Here is a 13331-nt window from a genome sequence, read left to right as displayed (position 1 = left end):
GAACAAGAACATATTCACATACAGCAGAGGAACACTGGTGAACCTTAAAACACCGATTTCTGTTTGGTAACAAAAACTAAACAGAACTGTTCACTGTTATGGTTAGTCCTATTCTCATAGATTTTTAAATAAAATTGTGATAATAATTTGAAATTACCGGATTAAATCAATTTCTTTGCTCTGTTCTGAGTTTTTATTTAGGTGTTTAAACAGATACCTACCTTTAGCAGGGTGAATGCTGTGGCCTGCCTGGTGTAGTCATTAATATCCTCCTCGGCATAGGCCAGGAGGACTTGAAGCTGTTTCTCGTTGATCTTGTGGTGCTTTACATCTCTGACAAGCACCGTCACTGCCTGTGAAAACAACGTATTGAACATTATCCGCATTAAATCTTGACTTCATGCATGCTGCAATTTGTTTAGTTATTCGCTCCCAACGGAGCAAAACGAGGGAGTTTCCAATAAGTTTACAAATGCATAGAGAGAAATTCCTGTTAGCAAACTGCTTTATATCTACTGCTAAAAGTATTTTTTGATGGTATGCAAAAAATATGTAAAATATGGCAGTATTTGCTGATTGACCAAGTTGTGGTTTTTTTTGGGGGGGAGGGAATTGATTCTGTTTTTGTTGGAAAATAGTGTAATTTGGACTTGACTAAATAATAGCATAGCAGTAGTGCTTACCTTAAATGTATTAGTAATAAGTTCCAAGTTCTCTCCTTTGGTCACACCTGCTCCTGCATGTTTCTTTAGGAGATGGAAGAGTGACTTTGTGATTTCTTCCGATGTCGTCTCCAATGATGGCAGAGGGAATCTGAGCATGTTGGTCAAACACCGAACAGATACACTGACGACCTAAAGAATACAACAAGGACCATAGTCTGTTGTTACTCTTTCATATCATTATGTTGAGAGCAACGGTCTGTTGAGTGCAGAATGGGTGCGGAAGGGGTGCAGAAGGGGTGCGGAAGGGGTGCAGAAGGGGTGGAGGTGTTGGATGCTATTAAAGCCTTTCCTGCAATTATGATTTGTAGCGACAAAGCGGCCATTGAGTTCATCTTAAAAATTTAAAGTACAATGATAAAAAATACATTTTACAACGTCAAAGCAATTTAGCTGTCAACCATCATGTGCACTGCGAGCTGGTACCATTTACAAATTTCAGCTGCAGAGACCAGCTGGCTGTTCTTCGGTTTTAGCTATTAATGTTACCAGAAGCAGCAGAACTTGGGGTTACAGGGAATGTTCCCCCCCCCCCCCAACATCCCCTTTTAATGAATTCTGCAATTTAAATTTCCCTTTTATTATCTATAATGGCTTCCTGTTCAGGTCAAACAAAAGTCCACTGCTTCTCGAAGTTTGTGTCCTTCCCCCCTCCACCACTCCCCACCCTCCAGATTAATCCTGTCTCCCTGACACCTGAATGTGACTTACCTGAATGTTACTTTAAATTAACATGAATGTTAATTGTAATCTACCAGAATGTTACTCTAATTAACTCAATGTTACTTTGAATTTACTTATGACCAACATGCTAGTCTTTGGTTTAAACTATTCAATGACAGAGGTCTGTTTCACTATATCACTCCATTAATGACAGACACACCAGTCAATGCCAAATGAAGTAAAAAAGAAAATTGAATACAACCCAACGCTCAGTCAGAGAGATACCAAGTTAGAACATAGAGACAAATTCTGAAACTAACAACAAGCTGACATGATCTTGTCTGTGTTTACAATGAAAAAAAAAAACGAACTTTACGACATTCTTACCACATTGGTCTTGGCTCCCAGAGCTTTGGTAAGGATATCTACAAATGGGTCCAACATCCTCAGATGGAGCTCTTTGCTCGGTGATAACTTTGAGCTTTTCAAAGCGTTGTGTAGGAGCTGAAATTTGCATAACAAATACACTTATACATCAATTTGACTAGGTTTAAAGACAAATTTTCCAAGGTACAAAAATACTGATAAGATGTAGTTCTGACCTAGTGGTACAGAACAGACTTTCATCATTTATGATTGCATCTGGCAACAGTAGAGTTAGTGATGTCATCATCTAGCAATTTAACGGCAAGAGTCTGTCATTTTTCCTTTGCGCGAATTAACGCATTTCAAGGACTCCCCCAACAACAATTATATAAAAGCAGAAGTAAAGCTTAGAAGAAGATTTTGCATGACGATATTACGGTCCACTGACTACGATACACTTCTCGGTGAAAGGAAGGGTGATTAACCTAGCAAAATATTTTACATATGGACAACTATACCTTGATTTAAGAACAAAATATTGAGATGAGGGTTTTAAAGGGTGTGAAGACTCGAGCAAAGAGAAAAGTCTAATGCCGGTGATCTGACATAGTTTAGAATGAGGTGTAACAGAAGTGTAACATGCCTTAACCAACAGTATTTTTCTCTTCAATTTATCTAAAGTATCACATTGTCTACCAATGCATGACACCTTTATCGCTCTCTTGCAGAATACTGGACTAGACTAAATAGCGCACAGTTCTCATACCCTAAATCTTGACCACTAAAGTATGGCTGGGGAATTATCAATGAATTTGTGTACATTCAAGATATTATTAGTTAGAGCCAGTTTGAACCAGTGATATTGTGGTTACAAGTCCTGCCTTACACCAACTATCCAGCTATCAATAAGTGTATTTCCCAATTTTCTTTAACTGAATGTGTCAGTCCAGAAACCAGGCTGGAGGCATCAACTCCTTGTTTCATTTGGTTTTACCCTACAAAACAGTAAAGCATTCATTTCAAGGAACTTTCAAATCAAGCAGTTAAATCCACAATTACCATGATATGATTTTAATCACATCATTGTGCTACTTCGGATGTTCCTAGACAATTAAATTTCAAACACAAATCTAGCTAGAGTTTACTTTACCAAAAGGCCAAATTCCATGAGTACATGCATGTTGGTCTTTCTGCCCATATGAGCTGACTCTCCCCATCTCTTAGGCTTGGCTGGAAGTAGGTAGACACTAGGAGGCTGTAGCCTTGGATCTGGTGGTGGCCGCAGGGCTGCTTTAGCTCTGAGACGGAGAAGACGGGGAAGAAAATAGGGCTAAACTTAACCTGGAATGTGATCAAATATACTTAGTACCCATTTATCTCTATAGGATGAAACATCCTCTCACATCACACTCTATTACCAAAGTCAAAGGAGGAACAAACCCAACTGTCATTTATTAATGTGATAGAGATTAACTGTCATAGAAAACTTCCCCGATCAGCTAAGAAAAAAATCTTATTCCATATGGGAGATATCACAAAATTCAAAGCTTCCTTCAAACACAAGGCTGAGAACTTAATAATCAATTCAAAATATGACATTTTTGTACCACATGTGCTTCACTTTTCTATAAAGGTTTTCTGTGTTTGGAATGTTTATTTTCTGTAATGCCAATAATAATAATAATAACAGTTATAAAATGAATTTGTTTCGCACTTGTATCCACTTGGAAAACAGTTGGCATTACAGAAAATAAACATCCCAATAACGACAGAAAACCTTATAAAAAAAAGAATGTCTGAGATCATGTAACCCCCAATGACTTTGTCTTGAATCTCTGGAGATGGAATGGAACCCTGAGAAAGTCACTGCTACCTGCAAGTTCGTGGTTAAGATATCTTCCATTTCATTTATATTTTAACTTGAAGTTGATTAATCAAAACATACTTTTCAAACGAGGTTACCAGATGCAAGGTATCGCTTGCCAGCCCGTGAATGAATATCATCAATGACTCAACACTGAGGGCGCTATTGGCAACCAGTCCAATGGAAAACCTTCGCAGCACCTCTCGAACCTTGTTCACAACTTTGTGACTATGAGTGGTATCTAGAAGCTGGAGTAGAAATGGAAAACAGATTTATTTTCAAATTTCGCTTGACTTTATCAGTTATTTATTAAATTATTTTTTGTTTTTTTTGGGGGGGGAACCAAATGAAATTGTGCAATATGAATTGATTTAGCAATGAAGCTTATCATGAACAAATCATCTTGAAAGTGACGAGGGACAATCTGTGTCATTTGGTTATTTTTTATTTCTTACTCTTTCCAAACTTTTTTATACTGAAGTTGCTTACTTGGACTTTCAAAAATATATTTCCCAAATATTAAAAGTGTCTCAGAAATTCAATTTTTAAGACAGGGGTCTGTATTGTAACATTGGTCTACAGAATATTACAATCAAATTTGTATCTTAAGTTGTCATCCTTGGCATTATATCAAACTCAGTGGACATAGCAGCTGCTTAACCACAAAAATATAGCCCATTATAAAACCATTGTTAATTCAAAAAGAATCTAATTTTTTATGCAAATTAAAGAAGACAAAGGAATGAAGCATATTGGCATTAATTAGTGAACTAAAGTAATTAACACACCTCCTTTAAAGGAAGGATTAGCATTGTCAAGGCACCTTCGCCGATAACCTTTCCGATAATTTCGTAGCAGTCGTACGATCTGGTTCCCTTCGCTTCCGGCACTTTGCTGATGATGGCAGCTACTTCCTTCTCTTCCGATAAATCTCCAAATAATTCTCCGTTCAGTATCTGCAACCGATGGAGGTAAGTAATAAATGATGTGAAGTAGATTAAACATATGGAATATTATATACTTTCATGTGCAGTATTATGAAACCGAATAAAATGGTGACATCACAGCCACTGATAAATACAGACAAACTACTTGTAAATATGATTTGCTCTGCTTAATCCATTAGATGAACAATAAAGATCGGCTTTGAGAATGGCTGCAATTTTAGTAGATTCATTGAACTTTCTTGAAAAGTGGTATAAAACAGGAAGTCTCAAAGTTGCACCCGAATGATAAAGCTACCAAATGTAATTTGAAAGCAAAGGAAGTATTTATCAAGACAAGTTTATGTGTAATGGGGAAAGATTAAGTATTAACTAGAAGCATGATAGTGATATATTACATTGTTGTTTGGAACTCTGGCAATGACAAACCTTTTCACCTCATTAAATTGCAACATACACTTGTCAAGTGTTGTTACCACAGAAAGAAACATTTTTAAAATATGATATAAAATTTATAATTTGTCCATTTTAATATGGATCAACTTACCTTTATGAGAATTGGCAATGATTTATCCAGATCACCTGATTTCAGATTCGGGATGCTTTTGATCAGAGCATGAACAGAATAGCCAAGAACATGAACCTGATATATAAAACAAATATCATAAATAAAGAAATGGCAAAATATTTTCAAACAATGGAAAAGCTCGCAGCAGAAGTTTTATTTAATATCCAGATGTGTCTTTCAAAGGGTGTCCTGGAATCCTCTGGAACCAATGATGAACTTTAATACTTATTATATATGGTTGGATAATTCACATATTTCATATCGCAAGTCTTATAAAATATTGGTGATCAAGAAAAAAATGACACAATTGCATATAAGATTAAATATCAGTCTTTTACAATAGAGTTTAAAATGCATTTATTCTTCTTCAATTCAGTAGCAAAATCTCACAAAAGTATATGAAATTCTACCATTAAATTACTTTCCTCCATTTTGTTCCAATTTGGTTTTCAGATAGGGACAACCTTCTGATCCCCAATGTGTCTTGGTAATCAAGTTGCTACTGTCTTATTGTGTTCACAACTCTACAGCATTTTCTACCAGATTCAACAAATTTTCATTATTAAAAAATCAACAAATTTTATCTAATAATTACTTTGACTGGTCATTGAAAGTTTGCTGAGGTGCAAAACCTTATACGTGCAAGTGTGAGATATAATGTTTCGGTTAAACTCTTGCTAGCAGAAATTACAACATCACTGCATTCCTATAACGTGCGATATTAGTTTTTACCGACAGACTGACTTCAAGAAGATCTTAGTAATTGCCAGCCTTGGTTGAAAATCTAATCTTGTTCAATGAGAAATTTGAACAACTAATACTACCCAAGAATTTTGAACTGAAAAAAATGGAAATATTGTTTCCTTCAAAATATGAATGGGATAAGGAGAAGATCAAAGTGTACAGATAAATTGATGTTTTTGATATTAAGGGTGATAAATCTTGCTAAAATTGTTACTTTTTCTTCGATATTTTCATACCTGATACCCTCTGGTGAGTGTATTGTTCATCTGGTGTAGGATACCATCGAAATAATCCACTCCTGCACTGTGAAGGATCTTGATGAGGCAATCTCGAGCGATGTCTCTGATATTCATGATCCTATGCTTGAGAATGTTACAGACTTTCAGGACAATACTGTGTAAAGAATAGATGAAGGTGTGAATTACCACATACATTTGTGTGTTAGGATAGACACACAGAAGCAAGAATGTTGTAACTAGGAAGTCAAACAAGAGCAATACTTCTTCACAATGATTCATGATCACATATTTCAGAATACTTAGGTTGTCAAGACATTATCAGCAAGAATGATGAGTCAGGTGTCATGTACATGTAGGGACAGTCTGCAAAATGGCCATAGCAGGATTTCTTCACATGCCAGAAATTTGGTCTACAGTTCTGTGGGGTTTGTCGACGTCGATGCTCAAAGCTAGCTTTTCATGTGTTCTGAGAGTTGATTCTGAGGGGTGTGGGTCTGGTGGGTCATGGTGTAGTTCTCATGGACGCTCCTGGGTCATGGGCCTTAGAGTTTGCAGACCCCTGAAGTGTAATATCCACTTTACTGGTGAGACTTTCATGGGTAATGTCCGTGAATAATTCTTGTGATATCATATTTCAAAATCTTAATAAACAATACTAGTCAAAGGGAGAAAAAAATGTTTGTCTTAGGACATGACCTAGCTGCTTAGGCTGCTGTCAGCATTTAAAGTTACCCATTCTCACTAAACAGTACCAATCAGGAATTGATAACTTTCCATTCAGCAGTTGCCAATTGGGGTTACAAAGGCTACTAAAGGTACACCAGTAGTTAGGGGAATAATTCTAGACATTTTAACATTCAAATGGAGACCAGAACTCAAATAATCTTAGCTCAATCCATGATCATCAATAAAATATTCTCTGCCAATTTGTCTCTCAACCAGATTCAAAATCTCAGGCTCCAGGATATTGATGGACATTTTAAGGAATTTTGCAATTTCCAAAATTTTGTGATACAACTAAGTGTAGTTATTAATACAGCAAGATCCTTCACTAAAGAGTTGCTACAATATTAGCATTTACTTGTATGAAAGTAAAACATTTCTTAGTCATTTCTTGTAACCAGAAATATATCCATCAAAATGTATAGTTACTGCTTCTGAAATGGCAAATACAAATTTCAGCAAAACAAAGCATTTTACCTTGGTAGGTGAGTGTTTACTGCATTGTGAGGTAACTCCTTGATGAGTTTCACCATGGCAACGGTCAACGGTATCCTCAGAATCTCATTTTCGTCCATTCCGTTGTCACGGGTTACTTTGTGCTGTTCGTCCCTCTTCGTCTGTAAAGAAAAAGCGATAGTTTAATCCACATAGATGAGAGCTCTCCGACAGTGAAATATTAATCATATGCGTGACCTTTATGCTGCAATAATTATTAATCTATTGACTTGTTCTAGAGCAATTACTGTGTTCTGGATCTTTATCAGTATACCTCTGAAAAGTGGATCCAGCCCCAGGCCCTCTAACTACCTGACATCTACAGTACTTAAACAGGCCTTCTTAATAGGAAACTTAAGCCAGGATCAAAGCCCACAGCCATATAACTACTTAATTCAAAATAATATCTTAACAGGCTATCTTAACAAGAAATAATTTGGGATGTTTTTGTTTTTCTATTCTGTGAAACTCTCTTTCTCATATAAAAGCCTATAAATTTCAAAGTTCTGACATCTTCATCTTAACAGGATCTTCTAATGCTTCCTGTTTCTAATGCTTCCTTTTTCTGTTAAGGTTGCTATTGTACGGTGATAGAATCAACAACATTTGAGAGAAAACATGAACTGTGCACCAGGAGTGACAAGAAAATTATGCATGAAATCTGCAAAATGTATTGGAATAAAATCCATTGATTTCTCCTCACTAATTAGAAACGACATATCGGTTGGATGGATCTCTGAGTTAGACTGAGGGGGGTAACCCAAATTATTTAAATATATTATGTTTTGGACAAATAAACTGACAGAACATTGCCACATCCTAAACATCATGGTTTATTAAATTATTTTATAATTACAGATAGTTCAATTTGACAGTGACGAAAGTCGGATAGAAACATACCCTCTCAGAGAATATTTCCATCAGCTTCGGTAAGACGCTGTTTAGGATGGTCTTGTGAATCCTGGTGGCTTGATCTTTAACATTTTCGGTGACCTTTGACTCCTCATCTTCCATCTCCTCCTCGTCCTTCTCCGGTTCGTCTTGCTCCTCCAAACTTTCCTCTGTCTTACTTTTGTCATCCTCTACGCCATCTTTCTTGACCTCTCCATTTCCGTCTAAATCGACTTCCGACAAGAATCCTGGCTGTTCTCGTGGGAGGTACTCGGAAGTGGTAAGATCAAAATGAAATGCTTCCAAGACTGCCACTAGAAGTCTGCAACGAAATTTAAATCGCTCAATCAAAACAACCAAACCAAAGAAATAACACGTCTTCTAATCTTGCTAATGAAATTTTAATAATTTTTAATAAAAAACATCATTATGTATTAATTTCTTGTTTACTTTGTGAAATAAACATTTTTTTAACAACTCACTTAGTCACCATAAATTCAATTTTAATTTCACAATTGTACAGAATGTAATCCATTATTGATAAGTTTATCACACGGTTTATTTCTTTACATCGTTAAGATGATATAATTATCTCAAAGTCAATGAAGGTGAAAATCTTACATCATTAGTTAAAGTTATCAAGCTAAAATTAGCATGATGATTTCAACAACATGTTAATGATTTCAACAACAAGTTAAAGTTAGCATGATGATTTCAACAACAAGTTAAAATTAGCATGATGATATCAACAACACGTTAATGATTTCAACAACAAGTTAAAGTTGGCATGGTGATCTCAACAACATCAGAAATAGAAACCACTATACACTGCTGTCAAACCTGAGCTATCTAAGCATGAACGCTCAGACCATAATCTCACCTCACAGCAATCTTCTGTTGGTCAACGCTCCTCAGAAGCAACCTCAGAAACTGCTTGAATAAAATAAAATACGTGCCCCACGGCATCATCCCAGCGATGGCACCGATACAGTCTATGGCTTCCAGGACCACATTCTCATTCTTGGCCACCAAGACGGGGTCAAAGATCACCCCTGTTACCAATGGCAACAGAAAATTCCGAACTCCTTTAACGTCCAGTTCTGACTGCCTGCAGTGCTTGGCGAGCTTACGGAGTGCTCTCACCCTTCGATGGATCTGACGATAACAAAAATATCAAAGTGTAAATTTGGGACAAAACTTTGATTAATATTTTAGAAAGTTCATGCTCCCTAGATATAAGAGTTATACTTTAAGAATTGAACAAAAAGAGCATCGCAGCATTAGAATTTATTAACGTTACAGGATTGATGACAATTTTGGAAAGGAAATTTACGTCACATACTTTTTTCCTCAAAGCAGCGATGTTTACCTGAATGTGGCGGATGTTTTCATAGAAATCCCGCTCTTTGTCTTTGTCGTGGAGGACGGTCATCTTGTCGAATACATCGAGGTGAGGATAATGTTTGATGACTCCGGACAGAATCGCTATGCATTCGTGACGGGTGCTCTGAATAAAGGCAAAAGAAAGAAAAAACCGGGAAAACATCAAGTAGGTTTATCTCAAAAGAAAAATGTTACTATTTACTTTTTTTCATTAATAAAAAAAAAACTGCTAATTATCCACTACAAAGTAGATGTATAAAGACTGCCGCATTAAAGTCTAAAAGTTTTTATTTTATTCTCTGTAAAACTGAGGCAAGTTAAACAACTACAGCACTACTGAGTATTCACTGAATAAGGTACCTTAACACTACTGTGGCAAACCTAATTACTTGATATTATTTAATGATCATATCTGTCAAATATTAATATTTCTTGACAGAACGAAACTAAAAGACCTCGGGAATAATTCACCAGCACGCAAAATGGTGTGGATATAGGCAAACTACTTCCAACTTGAAAGATGCGCATAGAGACATATTTGTGTCGAACACAAAACATCCACATTCGCCGCCATTCAAACTTCATTAAACCTAACAACTGTTACACAAGACTTAACTTATTCCATTTCCTGGATTATTTTGCCCCCACCCCTAGCCCCATGTTCACAAACATGCAAACAAAGAAAACAAACAAATAACCTACATAGATTGAGATAACTGTAGATAAACTCATTTAAGGATTAAATCTGTTGCAATTCATCATCTTTTAATCATGTACCTCTCTCCGAGATTTGACTCCCTCCTTGAGAGACGGAAGGTATTTACTGTGGATCAGGTTTTCGATGGCTCCTCTGCCAGACTCGAGAGAGGCAGAATGTTGGATGAAGTTAATGAGGAAGAAGCTGCTGTTATCTCGCATCGACATTTCATCCATCTGAAGAAGATATTCACGAATAGAAATTACTCGAGATTCATAATGGTCTGTATTTTGTCAAAATATTAATTATAGATCAGCCCAAAATTTACTTAAAAGTGTTACTTTCCTTAGAGTAAGGGAAGAATTTCCTTGTTTCTGGTTCTCCTCCACTCTCCACTCTCTTTTGAGCTGTTTATTTCATTTGCTAATTTGGTTGACACGAAAACTAGAAAGAATCTTCACTACTTCCATGAACAACTCTTAAGTTAGAAGCAAAGGGGGAGACATTGACTTACCTTCACAACAAAGTAGAAGGCGTTGTCCAACATCAACTGCAAAAAGGTTGTGTCCACATCCTTCATCTGTTCAACCTTCCGATTGGCCAGATTAAATGTACTAATCCGTTTCGAATAATCCGGCTCGTCCAGGCGTTTCTTGTCCCAGGAGTTCAAATCCTGAACGAACTTGGCTGACTCGGCCATCTCTGGCAGTCTGGTTGCCATGGCGCTGATGACATCACAGAGAACTTTGCGAGAAGTTCTAAACGAGAGTCGCTGGAAGCACTTTGACAGCTTGCTGCAAGATAATGCAGAGAGATGAAAATCAGTCTTTATTGAAATCATTTTGCAATACGTTTGAATGAATATATTTAACATCATGGAATTTATTGAGCTTATAACTGAGAAATATTCTGCAGTTGCTTCTTTTGTTTTTGTTTTGGCCTATAAAAATAATTCTCTACGGCACCATAAGAAAACTTCTTAATTACACTTTCCCCTGCCATACACCTACAACTTATAACGTTTCTTTGACTTGTGGTTTCAAATTACACTAATGCAGTCTAAACTATCAGCTCTTAAATAATTATTATTAATCTCACTTCACAACAGACAGAAAAAAGCAAATGTTTCATTACCTCTGATCAATTATTGCAAATCAGTAATGTCTCAAAAAGTTCAAAGTGTTTGTGAACACACTGTAAGTTAGGAGTGGGTATGAAATCGATATTGCATACCACAGTGAAATTTTGTACCCTCTTCACAGACTCTAACGGTACATGGTGCACCTACTCTCATGAATAAAGTAAAGTTGAATACCACTGCAATACACAGAAAATGAGGGATCTCAAAATTCTCCATCTCTTACTATCACAAGTAGGTTTCAAACCCTATATAAATACATCATCAAATCTATATATTATACATTTTCCTTTCGGTCATTCAATGTAATTCATTGCATCAGTTGGTTCATGATCAAACAGAGAAGAAACATTTAGCAAACTGCTGGTCTTCTGCAAAAATCCTGTGTAGTTAACTTTGTAAAAGGTTTATAGAGTGCCTGATGTTTCGATCCTAGCAGGATCTTCTTCAGAGGCTAATCCGGTATTTAACTGGGTGCAAAGCGGGTGCTAACTCACTTAGTCTCTGAAGAAGATCCTGCTAGGATCGAAATATCAGGCCCTCTCATTTTACTGATTTGTAATCAGTTTATATAAACTTCACTCCAATATAATTAGGTTCCACAGGCTACATGAATAGCTTTTGGAACCCTTCTAATGGGCCACAGAAAATATGCATGCAGCTCCTGGGCCATGCTTTTTTTTAATTGTTTTTATTTTGTAATAGCACCTTTGATCATGTTTTGGAACTGTTGCACTTACTAAATACATTTTATTATTCTTATTAATTGCTCACCTGTGCTGTAAGGACTGCAATCAGTAACAAGATAACAATCATTGACATTTCTATCCAGTTCTGGGTCATGTTTATTTATCGTCTCATGATCTTGCTGAGCCGACAAATGTAATTACATGGCAATGATGGTGACTGCACATAACTTAATTGGATAGGCTTAGGCTTCAGTAGAAACCAATAAACTTACTTGATAAATTGAGATGCATCATCTACATAGATCACAAGGTTCTTCACTGTATTGAGAATATCCACCTCAATGTTCTGACAAAAACAAAATATAATGAAAACTATTATATGATCCAGCACAATTATATCACCTAGAGCAAAGTAGTAACAAAGTAATAACTGAAATATCATTCTGCTAGTTTTGAAAATGTTATGAAATTTCAATAAACCTTTATTCTTGAAACACTACAACCACTTGGAAGACTTTGAATGTCTTGCATATGATAGACTTTTAAGTTAGGTCGGTATCGTGGATGCCCTGATTCTAAAACAATAAATGTCTTTTAGACATCAATAGAGTGTAGCCATCCCATGTGTGAAGGTTGATGATGCTAAATATTATTATTATTATGGTTCAATTCTTTGTTGCCATGGTAATAAAGTTCACTCACCTCATGCTTGTCTTTGGTTTTCTCCAGGTATGGTAGAAGAAGAGAAATAAGGTTGGAGCTTTGAACTGGATCCTCAACAAATAATGATAACCTGTAGTAGGAAAGATAAGGAAAGAAAAAATAAAACTACGACAAATCAGAATGTTTAAGATAACTTGAAGGTATCAGAGTAGTAGAGTCAGTCTGCTACAGAAGATGTAATTGCTTTACTAACACAGAAATACTCTTTATAGAGTTGGAATGTTCATTGCAAGATTTAAGCTAAGGCTGCTGTTTGGAGTACCTTTATCCTTGCCAACAATTAGGTTCCTATCTTCAGTGTTGATGTTTTTCTCTTGTTCCATGATCCCCAAGGGGAGAGGGTTTCAGTTCACAGCTTCACAAAATATATATTTAATTTGTATTGCTCAATAAAACTTCAACAAATCAGAATGTTTAAGATATCTTAAAGATACTGGAGTAGTAAAGTAAGTCTGCTACAGAAGACATAATTGCTTTACTAT

General features: G+C 36.1%; 1 protein-coding gene across 3 annotated transcripts in view; it reads right to left on the bottom strand.

The window, feature by feature from the left end:
• LOC139970750 (small subunit processome component 20 homolog) overlaps positions 1–13331 on the bottom strand; it is a 137556-nt gene that overhangs the window by 7189 nt on the left and 117036 nt on the right. For all 3 annotated transcript variants that reach the window (XM_071976728.1, XM_071976718.1, XM_071976710.1), the window contains 16 exons: positions 12829–12919; positions 12399–12472; positions 10814–11093; positions 10380–10535; positions 9589–9726; positions 9100–9374; positions 8229–8541; positions 7311–7450; positions 6108–6264; positions 5107–5202; positions 4404–4571; positions 3697–3863; positions 2902–3049; positions 1773–1889; positions 684–854; positions 222–353 (listed from right to left, as the gene is read on the bottom strand). In XM_071976728.1, coding sequence (XP_071832829.1) covers positions 222–353; positions 684–854; positions 1773–1889; positions 2902–3049; positions 3697–3863; positions 4404–4571; positions 5107–5202; positions 6108–6264; positions 7311–7450; positions 8229–8541; positions 9100–9374; positions 9589–9726; positions 10380–10535; positions 10814–11093; positions 12399–12472; positions 12829–12919 — 2623 coding nt within the window. The remainder of the gene's footprint in view (positions 1–221; positions 354–683; positions 855–1772; positions 1890–2901; positions 3050–3696; positions 3864–4403; positions 4572–5106; positions 5203–6107; positions 6265–7310; positions 7451–8228; positions 8542–9099; positions 9375–9588; positions 9727–10379; positions 10536–10813; positions 11094–12398; positions 12473–12828; positions 12920–13331) is intronic.

This window comes from Apostichopus japonicus, chromosome 1, assembly GCF_037975245.1.
Source record: "Apostichopus japonicus isolate 1M-3 chromosome 1, ASM3797524v1, whole genome shotgun sequence".
In the NCBI taxonomy this organism is placed as follows: domain Eukaryota; kingdom Metazoa; phylum Echinodermata; class Holothuroidea; order Aspidochirotida; family Stichopodidae; genus Apostichopus; species Apostichopus japonicus.
This window is presented reverse-complemented; position numbering and strand designations above follow the sequence as displayed.